Source organism: Porites lutea, chromosome 3 (assembly GCF_958299795.1).
Source record: "Porites lutea chromosome 3, jaPorLute2.1, whole genome shotgun sequence".
Taxonomy (NCBI): domain Eukaryota; kingdom Metazoa; phylum Cnidaria; class Anthozoa; order Scleractinia; family Poritidae; genus Porites; species Porites lutea.
The window spans coordinates 37,971,570-37,993,015 of record NC_133203.1 but is presented as its reverse complement, the minus strand read 5'-3'; the positions used below and the strand labels follow the sequence as shown (position 1 = coordinate 37,993,015).

General features: G+C 38.4%; 1 protein-coding gene and 1 long non-coding RNA gene across 2 annotated transcripts; one reads left to right on the top strand and one right to left on the bottom strand.

Moving 5' to 3' along the window:
• Positions 1 to 181: 181 nt before the first annotated feature.
• On the bottom strand, positions 182 to 18,534 carry LOC140931085 (beta-galactosidase-like). The gene is made up of 11 exons (XM_073380827.1): positions 18,270 to 18,534; positions 16,742 to 16,863; positions 13,517 to 13,545; positions 12,913 to 12,979; positions 12,597 to 12,691; positions 6,321 to 6,501; positions 5,859 to 6,080; positions 4,222 to 4,421; positions 2,654 to 2,854; positions 2,126 to 2,473; positions 182 to 887 (listed from the first exon to the last, which is right to left on the bottom strand). The coding sequence occupies exons 1-11, from the start codon at positions 18,497 to 18,499 to the stop codon at positions 549 to 551; spliced, it is 2,034 nt and encodes a 677-aa protein (XP_073236928.1). The 5' UTR covers positions 18,500 to 18,534; the 3' UTR covers positions 182 to 548.
• Positions 18,535 to 18,988: 454 nt separating this feature from the next.
• LOC140929705 (uncharacterized) lies at positions 18,989 to 20,210 on the top strand. The gene is made up of 2 exons (XR_012164774.1): positions 18,989 to 19,565; positions 20,025 to 20,210. It is a non-coding gene; the product is annotated as an uncharacterized lncRNA (long non-coding RNA).
• The last annotated feature ends 1,236 nt before the right edge of the window (positions 20,211 to 21,446 follow it).

Here is a 21,446-nt window from a genome sequence, read left to right as displayed (position 1 = left end):
CGCCGGGACAAAAAATGGTGGCCCGCTGTACAGAGGTGTCTTGTTTTTAGAAAACGTTGTGATTGGACAATCTCTTTTCAAGTGTGTCGGTTTGAAAGACCGCACCGTAAAAAGAATTTATGTATTTGTCTAAGTAACACACTTTTTATTTCTTTTGAAGACTGCAAATGAAATTCATTATACTGTACGTGTTGCAGGTTTATTATTTATCACGAGTACTAAACTACGAATGTACAAAACACTGAGCTACAACCCTATACTTACAAAACAGATTTTCCTAGAGAAAGAAAGGTCTAGACTGAAATACATGAGCTGGAAAATTCAGAATTGATGCCCCGTGCACTGCGTGAAGCTCCTTTGAAAACAAACAAGCTCTAACAAATTCTGTAACAAGAGAAAATAACGTCCGCACTTGTAAACTACAGTTCGTCACTTGTAAACTACAATTCATGATTTGCAAAGTAAATGAAAAAATCCTAGTAAGGACAGGCCCTAACAAGACCCTTGTATTCATTGGACCAAATCGGTTATTATACATGTAATTTACATCATGCCAGGGCCTGATCTCGATCCAAGATTTTCGACCCCTTTGTCTTTGGCTTTACATCTTGGGGCATCAAATCGCCATACATTGCGGTCCAGTCGTCAAATCCTTTGATCTCTCCTTTCATGGGGTGGACAGGGCCATCGACGTTTGGTTTATCTAAGAACTCCACGTAACAGTCATCAGGCGTCTTACAGGGAGCGTTATCAAGCTCGAAAAGCACTAACTTGCTAGTATTCTGTTTACCAGAGAGCAGGACGCTGGCGGGAACATACAGCGTAATTTGGGGCCCAACGACCGGCCAATATCGGCCAAGGTTGAATCCATTCACATAAGCCTGTCCCTGAAGAAAATAGATTAGATCACTTAGATCAATTAGATCACCTACGGCAATATCGAAACGCTGTTTGCCGGGAACAATGTCAAGAGAGCATATAAGGCATACTAGAGAAACACTTATTTAAACGAATAAGCGGATATCAGATTCACATTCGGAGAGAAGGGTTACAAAGCCAAATGTTTATTCAAGCATACGTCAAATTTTGGAAAGAATAAGTTATAACATACATGTCCAGTTAGAGTGATACTGTATGCGTCAAATGAACACAACTTTTGGAGCTAACTCGATGGAACGTACTAAAACCCTGGACTCCGGAACACTCCAAAACAACACAGAACAACCCGAACCACTGTGGAACACTCCGGGACACCCCCGAGACAAACTGGGAAACCGGACAATAGGGAGCTTAGCAAAGCCGTTTTTGAGCGACGGACGTGAACCGGAAGTGATACGTCTTCCCTCTTAATATGCCTTGACAATATAAAATTTGTATTGCTGAGTCTCTTCACTCTAATGGAGACGATTTGACTGAAAATTTGGGCAAAATCACTTCCGGTTGGCGTGCGTCGCTCAAAAACGTCGTTGCAACGACGACAGCGACGGCAACCAGTAGACGTCAAAAAAGCAATAGGTTTATTACGCAAAACAACCACTTTGCACGTGCACCACGCTTTTTTGTACATTTCTTCTTCTTCTTGTACCGTCCTTGCACGAATACGACGTGAAAATGCCTAATAGACCTTTCTACCGATACCGCGGCCATATTGAATTAATTCGATTTAAGGAGTATTATAGGATGCCCAGGGGGCATAAGCACATTTCGTTTGTATTTTCGAGCGCTTTTCGGGACATTTTTTCTTAAAGTTTTCTTAGAATAAGATTGTAATGGGAAAAAAGATCATTGTGCAATGTTTTGATGTAATAAAGATCGCCTTTTTCCCGAGAAATATACAGTGAAAGACCATATTTCTAATACTAAACTAGAAAAAGGCGATCATTATTACATCCAAACAAGGCACAAGGATCTTTTTTCCCATTACAATCTTATTCTCAGAAAACTTTAAGAAAAAATGTCTCAAAAAGCGCTCGAAAATACAAACGAAATGTGCTCTTGCCCCCTGGGCATCCTATAATACTCCTGTTCCAGGATTTTCCGGGGGCACCGAGTTCCTGGTTTTTGTAGGTGTGGAATTTGACAGGGGGCGAAACCTTAGAAAAACACGTTTAAAATCTGCACAAACCTTAAACCAGCCAGGGAGTTTAAGAAAGGTGTCTCTTGGTGTTCCATCAGGTGATGGAGGTATAGTACCAGTGTAGAACGATGGAATCTGAATGTTATCTTCGTCCTCAAATTCAGATGGTACAGATTCCTTCACCACAGGGTCCAAATCTAATGGGTATATGCTCCAGTCACTAAGGACCATTTTGTCCAGGGTCACATTTCCAACGATGCCCTTTGGATCTTGTAAAGCGGAGCCATAATTAATGCGCCCCATATTTTCCACCAGGATGTCCAGAGTGGACCCAGGTTTAACGTCGATGGTGGCTTCAGTCTTGGGACCTACGCGAATTAGCGTCGCCTGGCGAATCTACAAAAAAACAAAACGCGGGTCACATGCGCCACTTTGAAACGCGAAGGGAACTAGAGCCGAAAAGTATCCCGCAAGGGTTTCTGGGTTCGCTTCTCGGGACACGTTTCGGTGCCGGAAACTGTTGACTACGATTCAGTGGCGATTGCTCTTAGTTAGTAAACCAGCTTAATAACCCACCTTGTCAACAAAAACTATTCCTCTGTCTGCAAGTTTAGGGATGCTGATGTTTGCCGTGGAGCCACTGATAGAGGAAGGAATCGTTGTGCGATAAAGTATGAATCCATAGTTTTGACCGACTTGCTCCATGGTCAAAGTCTTGTTAGACGCGACAGGTCCGGATGGAGTGAGGTTTGCCAAAACATCATAAAATGTACTGACCTGGGAATAGAATAAAAAAATAGTCTCGTTTGCAACACCTTGTCAGTTTTCTCTAAACACGTACTAAACAATGCGCTTAAGAAAAATTATTAACCAAGAACGAATTTGTAATTGTAAATTTGTAATTTGTTTACCCACGGAGCACTTAGGAGTTCTTAAGAACTCGTTGAAAACTGTCCCTGCGTTCCACATCGAATTGAAATTTCGAAGTGTTGGTTCTTGAGGAGAGGGGAAACCGAGGTTCCCGGAGATAAACCTCTCGGAGCAAGGGAGAGAACTAACAAAATAAACTCATTTTATGTTCTCGGAAAGAGAACATAAAAAAGCGAAGTTGTAACTTTTTAGACTTACATTACAAAAATATAGCTCTCTACAGAGAGCACGTGTTTACAGCTTTTTTTAATGTCTATTGTTCACTTGCGATTTTACCGGCTTGCTCTATCATATAAGCATGAAAACTATGTAGAAAGCCTATGACCACAATGACCCCTTTTTCGAAACATTTCTTTTGCCTAGAAACAAAATAACAAGCAACGAGTCGCCTTGTTTGCGAACTGAATCATAGAGCATTTTGTATCCGCCCTTCAGAATTATCGGTTTTCTCACTTGCGGCCATTACGGAGACGACAAACAGTTTCTATGGAAATTTCCAAAATTTTTCAAACGATCGCAAGATCTCTCCCTTGCACATTACACGCTTCAAATTTTCTGCTATGAATAACGCTTTAATAATGTTCTTCCCAGTCTTTTAACTAGGAGTTGCCTTCAATTATTTCATAGGCGCAAATGAAAGACCGTCAGTAAATTTCCGACTAAAAATTGGCCACACCCACGAAGTACTATCAGTAAATCAAGAAAACGCCAGAATGGCAGAAAGCATGTATTTTTATTCTATGAAATAAAGACCAATTATTATTTATCATAAATTGATTAATCAATTAATTATTATTTAGACACTGAAGAGTATCCAAGCCAAAACTCCGACAAAACCAAAGCAAGAGACGATTTTACATCACCAAAAAATACACGAAACTCTTTAACCGTGTTTAATCTGTAGAAATTCGAGAATACACTACGTTGGTGAATCAGTTAGCTTAGATGAAGGGATAGCAATCAAGATCTTAGCTTTCTATTTTTTTTTTGTTTCGGACAATAGTAAACTGGCTTTATTAACAAGTCAGCTAATCAAATCATGCCCGTTAAATAAACAATCATTGCCCTGCATTTTTGCTTCATTTTTGAGAAATTTATCGCGTATACAAAAAATACTTATCTCGGTTTCCTTGCAGTGTCTTTAAGGGAGTTTTTACTGTAAAATGTTAAAGAAATGAAGTGCATCTTGACCGCAGGATTTTACTTCTACCAACCTTAGCCATCATAACTTTTCCGTAAGCAAACTTCTGAGTGGCAGGAGGAACAGGGCCGGGGGGGACTGGGGCGTATTTAGCTATAGTCTCCATGAGCACAAAGTACTTTGTTGTTGGGTCCCCTGCTTCAGTCAAGGGTGCGTCATAATCATAGCTGGTAGGCTGTGGTGAATATGATGGGCCACCACCGCCATTCGCTCCTAAGGATCAATCAAATTTAATTACAGTTTACATTGAGTCTTAACTATTCAAAATAGCCTGCAAGCAAACTCACCAGGTATGGTGAGCGTCGCGAGCCGCGAAGAGAACACACAAGCGAGTGGTGATGCCGCGAGGGTCCCTCGCACTCGCAACTTCTTTTGCGTGCGGTTTTCGAGTGACTTCACGCGACTCCCTCAAATGGAGAGCTTATCGCTCAATAAGCCAAAAAAACCCTTAAGAACATAGACTGCTGTTGGAGAGAGACGGGAATATAGAACCTAAAGGCGCGGCCTCTCTGGGCTGGTAGGGGTAAACAACGATAGACGAATTTTGATATAGACTGTATTATAATTGATACATTGCTCCAAGGTTTGGCAGAGGATTAGGATTAGCGATGAATGATACATTTCTTTGTTTTATTGCCCAAAGCCTCCAAACTCGGCATGAATTTTAAAATCATGACATTTGCCTGTCAGCTACCCTGCGAGCAGAAGTTTTTCCCTTGCATGGCTTTTAGCGTTTACCAAGTCATTCGCGTGGCTTGTCTGTCGCGTAGTTGGTTTCTCACAGGGTGTAAATAAACCAACTACTCGAGAGACAACCCACGCGAATGACTTAGTAAAGGCTAAAAGCCATCCACGAGAAAAACCTCTGCTCGCAGCGTACCTGTCAGCAGGCTCAACTGTGTGCGTTTTTGGAAAATTTTTGCAGCACGAGACTGAAAAGCCGGCTTAACCTGAAAAGCCATCTTCATGGTAAAACTGGCACTTTTCTTATTTTATTAAAATTGAAAAAAAATATTTTGAAATATGTAATAAAAAAGCACTCACAGAGGGATTGTCCAGTTACAGTAAGGTGCACAAAAGTGTCACCTCCTTTAATTAACTGTCATTCTTTCATGTAGACATTAACCAATCAGAAGTCAAGAACAGTTTCCAGCTGGATTCTGATTGGATTAAATCTGTTTGAAAGAATGTGAATAATTCAAAAGCGGTCACACTTTTGGTCTCCTTGCTGTAATACAGTAAGTTGTTAATGATTCACAAGTTTAAATGTAGAAAAAAATAAATTTGTTTAGTGTGTGAGCAAGCCCTCCGGGGAGGAAGGAGAGCTTGCCACTATGTCTCTGGAATTTGCATATTTGCATTGAAAAAGTTGATGCGAAAATGCTGATTGGTAGAGATGACTTAATTAGTAATTATGTCATTAACCTTGGCACATGCTTTCACATGTTTTTCAATGTTTGTTTACATTGGTACTTGTTTCTGCTTTGTACTGATTGGAGGAAATCTGACAGCTCAGTCGACAGGGGAATTGGAGGCAGAATTCAAATTCTAGAGACGTAGTTGCAAGCTCTCCTTCCTTTTCTTGCCCTGCCGCCAGGGCGCCCGAGAGAGCTTGCTCACAGGCTAAAATTTGTTAAAATGTCCACTCACCATTCATGAATCCAAAGTTGGTGCCACCTTCAAACATGTACAGGTTAACAGATGCATTCAGTGCCAGGATCTCATCAAGGTACTTGGCAATTTGTGAGGCTTGCCTCTTTTGATGCCCCCCTCCCCAATGATCTAACCAGCCTGGGTAATACTCAGAGTTTACCAGAGGACCATGTGGTCGGTATTTACGCAGGTGAGAAAAAGCACCAGCAGGATCTTCACCTGGAAAATAGAACTTTGTTCTAATTTACCGTGCAAAAGTAAAAGCTTCATTACCCCTGGTGCCCAACGTTTGTTCTTGGGCAACAAGAAAAAAATAATCTAATTTTTTTTTCGCACATACATGTATCATATGTTGGGCACTTAAGATTTTACACGTTTGGTGCACTGGGCTTCATTCAATGCCTCTTCTAGAGCACAGTCTTGATAAAACGCCATCTAATTCAGCTTTACTTTCTTTACCTGCTCCAAAGTCAACAGTGGTAAAAAGGGTAGGTAGTGAACCACAATCAATATTCCTGTCATTGGAGATGTCAGTGGTGTAAAGGATCACATCTTTACCAAGGTACTGCTCAAACAATGTTTGCAGGTGTGTCATGTACTCATGGTCACAAGTGTAATAACTTCCATACTCATTCTCTACCTAAGACGAAAAACAACATGCACTTCAGTTGTTATACCCACATTACTACAAGTGAATAGATTAAAAAGTTCTGTTATAACAATAAAATTATCATGCTGTCAAGCTGCCATCTCTTTACAATGGCTACATTTAGTACCTATCCACAAGGCAGGGATGTTGCTAATGAGCCGGCTGTCAGCTAATTTAACTGGCTGAGAAAGAACCAACCATCAATTTAAATAACTCTGGGAAAACAAAGACACAAGGAAATTTTGAAGATGTAGTGGTAATGTGTAAACAAGCCCGTTTGACTAATTAAAAAGCCTGCTTAGCTATTCCTTAGCCACATCCCTGACAGGGCACACTTTTTGATCCAGCAGACAGACTTTTCTCTACCAGGCCAGCTCTTCACATCCAGAACTGATAAATGAGGAATTCAATGCGCTGCCATTGTTTTGGCATCAACATATGGTTAGAAATTCTTGCCTTCTCCAATGAGGATAAAAACCTATATGGGCCCTGTCTCCGCGTGCTTTCACAGTTCTACAGTGGAAACCTGCTCTAAGGACACCCGCTTAATACAGACGCCCACACATAATGGACAGCTTCATTTGTCCCAACACTGAAACATCTCATATAATTTCTCTAAAAATAGCCCGCTTAGTACAGACACCTGGATAATACAGGCACTGATCCATATTATCCCCTTGGTGTCTGTGTTAACCAGGTTCCACTGTACATGTAATAAATATTTATCTTGTGGGACAAAAAGGAACCCACACTGCTGTTCATTAAGAGTAGGGAATGTAGAACCTGGTAGTGTACTTAGCCTTAAAGGTCGGTACACGCTAGGTAACAAGTTGCAGCAACATGTCGCGACGACACGTCGCAGCGACAAATCGCTTCGTGTGTACTGGAGAATTTTTGTGCAAATCATTATCTCTGCATATCATGAATTTTGTCGCAGCAACATGTTGCAAAAAATCAAATTAGAAAGAATTTGTGCGACTTGGCGAGGCAACAAAATTCCGTTGCAGAGACAAAGATTTTTACAAAATATTCTCCAATACACATGAAGCAATTTGTCGCTGCGATGTGTCACCTCAACATGTTGCTGCAACTAGCCGCCAGACCTGTACACACTGAGTGATCTGTTGCAGCGAATTGTTGCTGCAACTTGTTGCCTACCTTAAAACATGTGTGCATCAGTGTGTGCATTGTTGTAGAAGATCTACATCAGCTATCAAGCCGCCTTATATGACCTGCTTAATTAACAAATAAAATGACAATAATGATGCATTCTTGCAACTTGTTGAAACCACTTAGGAACCAATGCATTAATTGCTCAATGAGTTTCTTTGTAATGTTAACAATAACTGTTTTTTCTGAACATTTTGTTTTTCTCTTTAAAAATATTGACATAATCATGCTTTGATTGTGCTAGCATCAGCTTGCTTTGAATGCAGCAAAACAATGTTTTCCCATACCCCATCCCGGTCTTCAGGGCTGGCTACAAACAAAATTATTCTGAAGATCTTAGACAGTGTATATGTTACAAGTCAAAATTATATTTAGGTCATATTTTTTTACTGAACCTACATGTAGGAGACCAAGGATTTAATTGAGAATTAACCTACATTTGCACGCACTGACCTCACCAACACTTTGAGCTTTTCAGCTTTTTAGCTCACCCCAACAACGCCTAATTTACAACTGAGTAAAATTTGTAGGCCCGGGCCTACAGGTCTATGGGCTAGCTACACCCCTGGTGCTTATAACCGGCAGTTAATGGTAAGCTATTTACTCTATGGCCACTTGGGTACAGTGTTAAGTGGCCATTGGAGAAAGGTAAGTATTATGGGGAAGTTACACTGTAGCGGCGCAATTGATGGCACCATTTTCCAGGGAATCTATGAATGAATGAATGTTTGAATAGCTTTATTTTAATAAAAATGGTCAACTCATCATGACCTAGAAATCACTGGTGCTATATTAAAAACTACTGTAATACTGACAGTAATTGAAATTTTGAGAAAACCAACATGTATTTAGATTGAAAGCCTGCTTTACATAAGTGCTGTGTATACAGTTGTACATTTTGTAGGTCAAAATTAAATTCAAGTTAAAATTTTTTAACCTGGAAATGAAGTCAACCAGGCCTACAACTAGTCGGAAAGCTGGCTATGCCCCTGAGCCCTGACCCTATACATCTTTGTATGGGGTTTTCTAGGAGGGCTTATACATTGTAAATGGCGAGCTTTTATCCAAGGGGGTTTATGATAACCAGAATAGAAAAAGGCCAACAAAACAAGCTATATAGTGGTGCTGATCATAATGCGTTTTGCGTTGACCGGTTTTAAGTTAAGCTTCGAGCAACACAAGCTACAATGTAGAGGCTCCAGGGCTTACACTATATAACTGGGGGGGAGTGGGAAAGGGGGAAGCTTATGAAATGAAGTGTCAAATGTATTGGATGTACATGTATTGTTTTGTTTTCAGGTTGATAGGCTTATACTGTACCTGGGGCAACGGGGTGTTGGGGGGGGGGGGGGGGTGGGCTTATACATGTAAGTGGGGAACTTGTTATGTAGGTATGGCAGTTTACAGTCTAAGATGAAATACATCCAAAAATTGAATAATTTTAATTTTCAGTGGACAACCTCGAATCGGTCAAAACAGAATACGAACAAGAGTATGATTACATTGTAAGAGGCTCAATCATTCGTTCCCGCGCTACATGGTTTGAACAAGGGGAAAGAAACAACAAGTATTTTCTAAATCTGGAAAACAGAAATAAGAAAAAAAGCTGCATACGGAAACTTATTCGAGCAAATGGAGAAGAGACTACTCTTCCGGACACTATTATGACCGAAATTCACAGTTTTTATTCTGAGCTTTATGACGAAAAGTCGGGAATACAAACTGACTATTCGATTTGTCCTTTTCTGGAAGATACCCTCTCATCTCCTAAGTTAACCGACTCAATGCGGGAAACGTGCGAGGGTCAATTAACATATTCCGAATGTTTCAAGGTTCTGTCTACCTTTAGTAACGATAAAACTCCTGGTAACGATGGGCTCACTATAGAATTTTACAAGTTCTTCTGGTCAGAAATCGGAATATTTCTAGTGGACTCATTAAATTATGCGTATTTTCATGGTGAATTATCACATTCGCAAAAGCAAGCCGTAATAACTTTAATTGAGAAAAAGGACAAAGATAGGAGATGGATAAAAAACTGGAGACCGATTTCTCTCGTAAATGTTGATGTTAAAATTGGCTCAAAAGCTATCGCTAAAAGGCTAGAAAATGTTCTACCACATATTATCCATTATGACCAGAATGCCTTTGTAAAAGGACGAACAATTTTTGATGCAACTCGTACGATAACCGATGTGTTGGAATTTACTAAAATGCGAGACTACCAAGGTATAATGACCGCAATTGATTTTGAGAAAGCCTTCGATTCTCTAAATTGGAACTTCCTCCACAAATCGCTAGAGTTCTTTGGCTTTGGAGAATCCTTCTTGGGGTGGATCAAGACGTTTTATAATAATATATCAAGTTGTGTTTTCAATAATGGTTTTTCCACCCCCTCTTTCAATGTTAAACGGGGTGTTCGCCAGGGCGACCCACTCTCGCCATCTCTTTTCATAATAGTACTTGAATTATTGGCATTATCCATACGTAATAACGATCAAATTAAGGGTATTGAGGTGGGTGGTTCCGAAATCAAATTAGTTACATTCGCTGATGATATGACATCATTTGTTAGGGACAAATTTTCGCATCGCACCCTTTTTGATACTATCGATCTGTTTAGTACATACTCCGGATTGAAGGTCAATCACGACAAAACGGAAATTCTTCTACTAGGAAATATGGAAGTAAACAGCTCAGAACTAGGTGTTAATGAAATAAGTAAGGCCATAAAGATCCTAGGGGTTCATTTCACCTTTAATCACGCACTGTTTTATAAGCTTAACTTTGAATCAATCGAGAAATCTCTGAGGGGATTGCTGAAGGGCTGGAGCTGGAGAGGTCTTACACTACTTGGAAAAATTCAAGTGATCAAGTCTTTCGCCATACCAAAGATTTTATACAGGGTTGTTCTCATTTCAAATAAAGAAGAGTTTATCAAAAAAATAAATACTTTGCTATATTCCTTTGTTTGGAAGGGAAAAGATAAAGTAAAGCGCAGAGCTTTTATTAACCCTATTGATAAAGGAGGCTTGAAAATGCCCAACATTGAGTCAATGATCTCTGCCCAAAGAATAATTTGTATTAAGAGATATCTCTCCATTGACCCCGCTGGCTGGAAGTTTTTTCTGGATTTTTATCTTAAGAAAGTAGGGGGAAAATTCTTGTTTCATTGCAATTTTAACTACACTAAACTACCGGTAACTCTTCCAGAATTTTACAAAGAATGCATTGTGGCGTTGACCCTTTTAAATGAAGACAACCCCTCGTCATCCTCTGAAATAGCAAATCAGGTCATATGGAACAACCAGTTCATTTGCATTGAATCAAAGTCAGTCTATAACAGTAGGCTTATTGATCTTGGAATTGTAAAAATTGGAGACCTCTACGACACGTGGGGAGGTTTCAAGTCGAACAAGGAACCATTATATTCAACTCTCTCACCAGCTGAACATTTTCTACTTTTCAGTCTCTTCAATGCTTTTCCTGAAGAATGGCGCAAAATATTAAAAACAAATAAAAACTCTATCTCTTCAAAAACTCATGATCTAATCCAAACTGATTTCAAGTTACGTATTGAAGGGAAAAAAGTCAATTTCCAAAATCTTAAATCAAAGTCATTATATGACAGTTTTGTTTCTAAGATATCCAGTATACCAACAGCGCAAAAGAAATATAACGAAGCTTTCAGCACACACACATTTCAGTTGGACTGGGAAAAGATATATCTACTGCCCTTCAAAACAACATTGGATACTAAATTAAGAGAATTCCAATATAAGATATTAAACAGGATCTTATACACGAACAAGATGCTGTTTAAGTTCAAAAAAGTAGATTCTCCCTTGTGCGATTTTTGTGAAAAGGAGTTGGAGACCATAGAACATCTCTTTTTCCATTGTACAAAAGTAAGCATGTTTTGGAATGATTTAAAGTCTGTACTTGATTCTTTTAATATAACTATTAGGTTTGATATCATGAATGTCCTTTTTGGGATCTTAGATACAGATAATATAAGCATTCTAGTCAATTACATCATTCTTGAAAGCAAATATTTTATTTACCGCTGTAAGTTAAATAAGGGCTGTTTATGTGTAAGTCTGTTAGTCGATAAATTTAAAAAAACGTTTCAAACCGAACGTTTTATCGCGAAAAGAAACAACAAAATCCATTTCCATGATAAAAAATGGAAGCCGTTACTCCCATTAATACAACAGTAGCTGTTATCCAAACTTCGTTTTTCTAATACTCCCTGTATTACTCTGTATTTTAAGTTCAAGTCGAATAAGTTATGTAAGCCTTGTAGTGTAGTGCAGCGTAGCTTTTTATTTATTTATTCTATTTTCTTTTTTTGTTTTTTGTAATTAAGGTAGTTGTTGTAAATTTGGTAGTGTTTGTATGTTTCGATCTGTATGTTGTTTGTACTATACCTGTAAAAAGAAAATAAATAAATAAAATACAAAAAAAAAAAAAAAAAAAAAAAAAAAAAATTTTCAGTGGACAAAAACCTTGTACCAGAATAATTATTTATTTATCTAAACAATATCGCATTCTTTTTTACATTTTCCAAGGGCCATAGATGCAATTAGTTATCTGCAATAACCCCAAAGTCTATTTCTCATGAGAGCCCGAGAAAATAAATGTTAAATTTCACAAAATGACATCTTACTCATGAAATTTTCATAATTTTACCTGTATTTTCACAATTCTTGTGAAATTTGACATAATTTTATTTTATCGGGCTCCTATGAGAAATAGTCGTTGGTGTTATTACAGATAACTAATTATATCTATAGCCCCTGAAAAATGTAAAAAAGAATGCCATATTGTTTGAATTATTCTGGTACAAGGTTTTCGTCTAGCTCAAAATTGAAAATACTCAATTTCCTGATGGATTCTGCCTTAATCTGTTGTACCTGAACAGCAATGATAGGACCTCCGTTAGCATACAAAAGTGGTTTCAGCTTTGGCAGAAGGACTCCCATCCATCGATCTACTGCAGCAATATAATCTGCACAAGGATAAACACATTTATTCAGATTGTCTCTTATTTGATTCAGTTGCTGCTGAGTCTCTTTCTTACACAATATTCACAGCTATTTTCCACAAACTGTCATCTTTTCAAAGTTAACTCAAATACATGAAGATTGGGTGCTTATCACTATTTTTCACCGTTTAAGACAATTCTTTCTACACATTACATACAATGTTAAATATCTATATCTTTCTTACTTTTGTCTGTTGATGACCTAAACTTGGCTGTTGTGTAGTTTTTGAGCAACCATGCTGGAAGTCCACCCTAAAAATATATGTACAGTTATAAATATCACGAAATATGTACATAGATCTGTAATAACTTCTTGGAAAGTTTTGGATGTTGTCTTACACAACCCCTATAATTGAAGGGACGTCTTCAAGAAAAAAGTCCCAAGTGGGTCCTAGTGTCTCCTTTTTACATTGCGTTAGAAGCTTTGCCTTCCTTATAACAGTCAGCCCAACGTCAACCTCTAAGTCCCAATATCCACATACAAATTCTCCACACTTATCACCATACATTTCCTCATAGGATAAGTTGAGAGAATTTGTTAAAAAAGATCAAAACAATCATTTTTTCTTAGGGAATTATTACATTAATCCTCATAAACTCTTACATTTTGATATTGTCAGGTTGAAAATTATTGATGTTACTCCTTTGTTAAGTGGCCTCCTATTGAACAGCTCAATTTTTATTAAATGGCTTCTTTAAATGTTCCTTCCCCAACAGTCGCCACTATTCAATGGAGGTATGACAATTTTATTGTTTACTGTATAAATAAATTAGCTAAAAGAGGCTCACCAAATCCCACTCGGCACAGATGTAAGGACCTGTGTAAGAAAGAAGCTGGTTTAATAAAATATGTGTTATGCATAAACACCATCTTGATACTTCATGTCATAAGCTTGTAAACCTAAATTTCAGCCATCTCCTTGAGTTGCACACTCCTGAGAGAGATGTCTGACTCAACGAGCTGCTAATTCTCTTCAGAATAAAAGTGAGATAGTGCTGGCTATGAGCCATAAATTAACACCCTTCCAAAAGTTTTGGGTTCCAAAAAAACTTTCTTAGTTTGAGAAATTCATGAGACAGATTTTTGAGGTAGCTGATGCCACTGAAAATAGGAAAGATTTTGAAAACTGGTTCTACTTAGCAAGTTGACATTTCCTCATAGAGTCATACGCTTAATAACTTCCCCTGTGCACACACCGGTAATTGTCATTGTCATTAAGTCAGTTTCTTTATGAAAACCTTGCAACTCATGAAAACAAACAAAGTGTGTAGAAAGATTGGAAAATAACACATGTCAGAACAACTAGTTTTAAATAATTCTTATTTGTATTAAAAAATAATGCTTTTTTATCTGAAAAATGTAATCACTTTGCTTTGCAGCTAAAATTAAGGTGCATTCATCTTAACTATACAATATACCACAGGAAAAATAAGAGAATTCCCAATATCTTGAAATTGGGGTTATTTTGGTTCTAACTTGGGCCTAACTTGGGTCTAGTATGGAATTAAACTTGGGAACTGTTTATTTCCCAAAGTAATACCTCAAGTTGGGAAATGGGAACAACTCCCAAGTTATTCCCAACCTGTGCTGAAATAGGGAATTGTTAAATCAACAATATAGACCCATATTTGACCCAAATATAGGGTCTAATTTGGGATATATTTACCCCAAGTTAAACCACATTTAGTCCCATAGTAGAGTTTATTTGAACCTAGGTTTGTCCCAAAGTCATATCCAAGTGGTCCCAAATAGGGTCAGAATTGGGAAAAATAACAAGGACCTTTTAGCCTCATATGGTCCCACAATTGGGTCAAACTGATCCCATCTTTTATTCCTTGTTCCAAGCGCTGTTCAAGTTCTTCCTAAAGGACAGGGTTAAACAGCAATAATTTATTTAGTTGTCACATCTAACTAAATCACCAAACTGATTTTGATATGAAAATGTCATTCTTTTATTTACATAAACTGGAAACACTTACAATGCGTAATGTGGTATTTTTAACAGTGTAAATTTACATACAATTCCATTTTCGTTACATCAATCATTCACAAAAACTGTACAATGTTCCTGAATTACTTGCCAATAAAATCCACTTGCAAAGTCCTTGATCCCCGAAAACAAATTCCTCACAAGAAGCCTTAAGGTGTTCACACAAAGTTCCCACGCACAGTCCTATGGTGTACCATCTCCGCCAAAAAGCAAACTTGTAACTCAACATCCAACTTTACCGTTGTCAACATCGGACTTTACAGTCAACATAGAACTTTGTTGTTATCAACAACGGACTTTACAGTTGTCAACATCGAACTATTGACTCAACATCCGACATTACAGTTATCAACAGCGGACCATTGGCTCAACATCGGACTTTAGTTGACTATTTGTAACTCAACATCCAACTGCACAGTTGTCAACATCGCACTATTGACTCAACATCCGACATTACAGTTATCAACAGCGGACTTTGTCACGTCAACAAAACAAAATGTTCGACTTTGCCAAACGCCATGTTCGTCTTCGTAAAGTTCGATGTTGAGTTCTCTTCGTGCGTGCCAAATCCGCCAATAATTATGGGATTGCCAGAATGACGTCACTATGGCAAAGCCTCGCTCTCGTGTGAAAAAAGATGGCGGACTTGAGGAGTGTTATTGACATGTTGAATGATCTAGTCTCGAGAACTGATGCACTCTCCGATGTATCTGAAATTGGGGTTATTGTTGTGCGACTCGATTTCTTAAATAGAATGCTGGTCAGCCTCGACGTTGACCAGGACATTATTGATACGATCGGTACTCTTCACTCAACTGCTGCTGCTATGGAGAGCTCCGTGAATGCGAGTGGAGGATACTATCCTCCGTGTTCTGCGTCAGGTCAGCGTGGTAGGCCATCATTTGAGATCTCCAGGGATCATCTCGCATTTTTATTGGAACATGGTTTCAAAGTACAGGAAATAAGTTGTATTCTTGGAGTGGGAAAGCGAACAGTGGAAAGAAGGATGGCTGTCTTTGGTCTTAGTATTACTGGTAAGAAAAACACGGCGGCCGGTGATGGAAGTGCCTATATGAATAATCAGATTATAGTATTTTTCACATTGTGTAAGTACTGCTACGTACACGCAGGTGATGAATTCGCTGGCCAAAATTGTGATGATTGCTTTGCAAAGAGCATGGTTTCGATTCGATTTAGGGATGGACCATTTTATTCCCCCCCTCGGCCAAAAAAATATCATAATAAAAACAGTTAATGCTGAGGTGAGCATGTCCCAATTTCACCCACAAAAAATGTGTTTGCATGAAATAGTCCCAAAGTAGGTGTGACTTAATTTTTATGAACCCAAGTTATCCCCACTGCTATCAGCTGAAGTAGCAAATTTTGGGACTACTTTGGGAAACATACATTGATAATTACAAGAAATGAAATTTACTCTCAAAATTTACCCAACTTTGGCCCAAGAATAACCGATTACACCCCAAAACAGTTAATGTTGGGGTGAGCATGTCCCAATTTTGACCCATAAAAAATGTGTTTGCTTGAAATAGCCCCAAAGAAGGTGCAAATTAATTTATGTAAACCCAAGTTATCCCCAATGTAATAAGCTGAAGAAGCTAATTTTGGGTCTTATTTGGGAAACATATATTGGGAATTACAAGTGGAGCATTTAACTCTTAAAGTAAAACCCAACTTTGCCCCAAGAATAACCCAACTTTAAAAGTTGGGAATTATTATTTCCCAAGTTAGAACCAAGTTTGACCCAAGTTGGGATTTGTCCAATGTTTCCTGTGTACATGTACTACACTACAATTATTTTAAAATTATTGTAGCCACAAAATATTATTGATCCGGTTGGGATCACCATACATTTCTGGGAAACTGCCCACCTTCCCCCTCCCCTAATTAAGCCAACATTAACACTTACTTCTCACTTGGGGCAGAATGTTGGCTCAGGGGAGGGGTAGGTGGGCAGTTTCCCAGAAACGTATAATGATCCAATTCTCTTTTTAAGTCCAGTCACCTGCTCTAACTAACACCAGTAATCCTGCAGAATTTGCCATCTGGATAAAAGCAATCAAGTCATTATCACCACTAAAGTCATACTGTCCTTCCTTTGCTTCATGCATGTTCCAGGCAACGTACCTTCAACAATTAATAACTATCAAATCAGCCAAAATATATATATGTTTCTCATATTATTTTACAGAAAACATAAAATCCCAATTACTTGTGTAGAGTATACTGTATTGTGATTGATTCTCCTTAAATGTATTTTCTCTTGCTTTTAAATTTGCTTACTGCTTGTACATGACCTTCCACGTATCATTGTTCTTTAACTTTTAAACCCTTATATCAAAATTCAAATTCTCATTTGTCCCTATGCATTTCCTAAGGAGGTAGTTGGGAGAAGTTGTTAAAGTATCAACCACATTCTTATGCAATCTTATCCTAATTCTCATCACCCATTTGTTTAATAAAGCAGTGATAATATAGTGATTTTTTATGCTGATCTTAATTGTGAGAGAGCTTCCTGAAGGATAAAACCATCTGACCCTTCCCTCCCAATCTGTCACCTCTCTCCGTAACCCTAGAAAAGGAATAACCTAACAAATTAACAGGGAGGGGAGAACCTGTAAACTTATAGGTAGCATTTATCATTATATAATCCAGCATGTTTCATTTTCAAAAACCTGTCCCGCCAGTAAAACTTTACAGTGCGAAAATAATGCACATCCCCAGAGATCAGCAGGAAGGGTTTGCCATCTTTAAGAAATCTATTCCTCTCAACGTCAATTTTAAATATCCTCCTCTTTATCGATTTCTTTGTGTGTTTTGAATCTTTCTTCCCTTTTAACTTTCTTAATTTAAACCCAGAGATAAAACGGCTAAGAACAGCAATCCGAGCAAAAGACATGAAACCCTCATATTTGGGGATATCAATAAAGAGCAGGCATCTAAAAGCTACATAATAATTATTTCTACAGTTTTGTTTACGCATAATTATTTATTTTAGGATCATACGATGAACTGTTATCCAAACAAGGTCACACTACCCGCAAAAGACTTGAATTTCTGAAATTAATTGGTCGAATTGACAACCAAATCAAAATGAAACCCCGTTTACAGCTAGGGGTCCGGAAAAAGTTTTGAACGGACGAACTTTTTACCTGCGCAATTGGTGTGCAAATTTAATACCGCGCAAATCTGTTAGAGATTGCAGTGCCTTTTGCCGTTCAAAAACTATAGCACGATTCCCCACGCAGAAGGCGAATCCGTGCAAGTTTTTGTCCGTTCAAAGTTTTGTCTGAACCCGTGTAAATGGTTCTGAAAAGATTGAAATAGACAAAATTATGTCAGCCAAACTAAACTTCCCATGGCTTTTTTTAGAGATCAGTGAACGAAATATTTTGACCTGTTGAAAACTGTCTTTCCATTCGGAATTGAGTCTCGTTCTCTTGCAGGTAACGTCTCTTAAGGGCAGTAAAATTGTAAGCTTGATATACAACAAAACTTAAATCATGGTGGAAAGACGCATGATTTCTACTTACGTTTGCACTGCATTAAGACCTGCAGCTTTCATTTTCGATAGCCTGTCTTGCCAATAAAACCTCGGTACACGAAAGTAGTGAAAACTACCAGAAATGTAGCGAAATGGCTCTCCATCCTTAAGGAAAACGTCGTTTTTCCAGTCTACAACGAATGACCGGGATGAAGTCGTATGAAATCCCGCTAAAAACACAAAAAATGCGACCCAAATAGTCGCTATACCACCAACCATATTTTGTCCAAGGCCTCTAGAAAGGAACGCGTGACAAACTCGCCGAATGAAGTACTGATCTAAAATGGCGTGAGGACAAAACATGGACCAGGGGTCCATGGACCCCCTCTTTGGACCGGGTCCCTGGACCACTTTCATGGACCGGGTCCATGGACTTCCTGTCATGGACCAGGTCCATGGACAGTTTTTTTTAGTTTTATAAAAAGGTTTTGCACCAGGTCCATGGACACTCAAATACAGAAATATTTGTCGAGACGCTGTCGACCAATGCTCACGATTGATCACAAATATTTAGTTGTGCTTACATGACGTACAATCTGCTTGCACATGTGCAGTCGCAAGACTGTTAAATTAAGCTAATTCAAAAGTTATCACCAAGGAAGGAATTATGCTCTCTAGTACAAAGACTCGCAACACCCTTAGAAAAACAAGCTGGAGTTAAAGTGCTACTACGATCAAATTTTTGACTACCATTTTTTTTCGCTAGATTGGCAGTTTAGTACTTGAAGTACATGGTGTGCAAATTATAGCTTCATGCGATTAAGGAAAGTGGTATTTTTTGGCGCTCAAAAACCATTAATTTTCGTCCGCCATTAAAACGCTATGTTCCTGTGGCCTGGTTACCAAGAACACAAGGCAAATGCTTTGTGACGTCATTTACTTAACGCAGTACACACAGCATGACAATTTTCTTCCAAGAACCCTGCTCAACAATGTTCCCTTTCCTCCCACTTCGATGCGTTCTTGTTTAGGAAGACTCTTTCGATCTTACTACATTAGGCTCCGTATGTGTGCAGCAACCGCTTCAATTGATAGAATTGTGCTGCACGCAAGTCTGACCAACTGAATGTGAGATTCGAGGAATAGGTTTGTTTCCAGCTGACAGTTTCGCTGTTTTCTCGGTTTGATAACTTCGAAGAGTGCTGCAATAGCATTTACGGGGCTTTCAACGCAAACCAGTAGCGGAAAATTAAACTTGGATCACTTGCTAACATATGGAAGAAAGATCAATCGACAGATCTTGAATCCGGAAAGAAATCTTCGCATAAAGAGGGAGCGCATGGAGGTAAGCTTACAGTTCGCAAAACTTGCTAAGTTTATTTATATCGCCGGTGGTGATTTTTCCTTTTTCTACTGGCGAAGTCATCGAAGATAAATTTTTTCTTAGACCTTTCTTCGACTGGAACGCGACGACTACGAAACTTTTAGGAAACTTTCAAAAAGATTTGCCCTAAGGCAACAGATCACAGAGAGCCCTCTAGTTTTGTAAACACTATTATTGCTCACACCTTGCTCTTGTAGGGTACTATTTTTTCTGTTACCACTATTAACATTCCTTTGAGCTTTTATAAAAAGCTTTAAAGCTCTATTTGTAAATTTTTGTTATAAAATATTAAAATCTATCAGGATCATGGTGCAATCTGAATGGTATGATATTTTAATATACAGTAAATTCTTTAGTATTTCCAACATTCTGGTCGCCATAACCCTCACTAAACAAAAGGTATGCTTTTTTCAATTTTAGTCTTCCCAAAACTCAGAGCCTGATTAAAACTGCACAGACACATTGTCAGTTCAAACCACAAGCTAAAGCAAGAGAGCCCACACAAGTTTATTGCAAAAACTGTTTTTGCAATTTTGTAAAATACAGCAAGAAGTATTACCATTTACTGATGTGGTCTTTCAAATAAAATTGTGATCCTATCTTGAATGTTGTGTATTGTTATTCTTTTGAGTGAATAACGAAAAGTTTTGCAATCTCGCATTGAATACTTATAATAATTACAATTATAGTATATCATAATTTGAGATGTAAACTCCAACTCAGGAGCACTCATGCACTGAATCACTGAAGTGATGTGACTGAAAGATTGCAAGTTAAAAATGAATAATCACCAAGGCTTGGTCACTGAAATATTTACTGCAACTGAGGGTTATGTACATGTATGAGATAGTTTCATGGCCCCTGCTCATCACTGCTACTTTGTGTTTGACTACTCAAGGTTGTGCTCTACCAGCACCCAGTTAGCCCGTGGTGCTTAACTATTGTTCCGTGGCAACTAGGAAATTTTTTCATAGAAATCATGTGCTGGGCACCCAGGATTTCACGGGTCCGGAGCACTGGGCTCCTTTCAATTTTTCTTAGGGCACAGCCTTGCTACTTCAAAAACCTTGGTGTATCTTTTAATATGGGATAGACTAATGTTATTCCTATAAATGAGGAAGCTTCATGGCCCCTTACCACATACAAAGGCACTGTCCACCCTAGTGTAACAATTGATCTGCACACTTGTTGATCACAAGATAAATGTGAGGCCCCAGCTAAGAACCTGGAGGACAAGTTTAGGTCTTGCGTACCGTGTGCAATATACAAATCCATTATTTTTTTTGTCATAACAGTGATTACAATAAACAAGCCAAGGGCTGTAATACTGTTTAAAGGCTGCAATCTTATTGTTCTTTGTTGCCTGATTTAGCATAGTCTATTTTGGGGGTATTATGTAGCGTAAGCCAAGCTAGGGCAGGGCCCATGCAGGAGAAAGGGGCTTCCCACTTTTTGAAAAATAAATAAATAAAATTAAGTACAGTGGAACCTTGATATAACGAAGGGCCAAGGGACTGGCAAAATATGTTTATTCTAACGAGGTTTGTTAACTTTTATCGAGGTTCTTTTTCATATTGCCTTATATTTTACTATTACTGGAGTAAAAAAAAATAGTTTGTGAGACCGAGGACTTTGTTATAGAGGTTCCATTGTAATATACATTTTCATATGAATAGTATCTTTGTTGGAATAAGAATCTTCCAGCATCTAAATTTATTATTGGTCCGTTTTGATCCCATCAGTCTGATGCGTGGTAAGCCTTAAAAAGTCAATCGTCCTAGATTTCTGCATTTTCAAACCAGCAAAGCTGTGCATTTGCAACAATGCAGAATAGTCTGTTTT

Coding starts and splice junctions, on each gene's coding strand:
- LOC140931085 (XM_073380827.1), bottom strand. CDS start 18,499: ATGGTTGGTGGTATAGCGACTATTTGGGTCGCATTTTTTGTGTTTTTA. Junction 12,980..13,516: donor TCTGTGCCGAGTGGGATTTG/GTGAGCCTCTTT, acceptor ATATATTTTTAG/GGTGGACTTCCAGCATGGTT. Junction 6,081..6,320: donor CACTGTTGACTTTGGAGCAG/GTAAAGAAAGTA, acceptor TCTATTTTCCAG/GTGAAGATCCTGCTGGTGCT.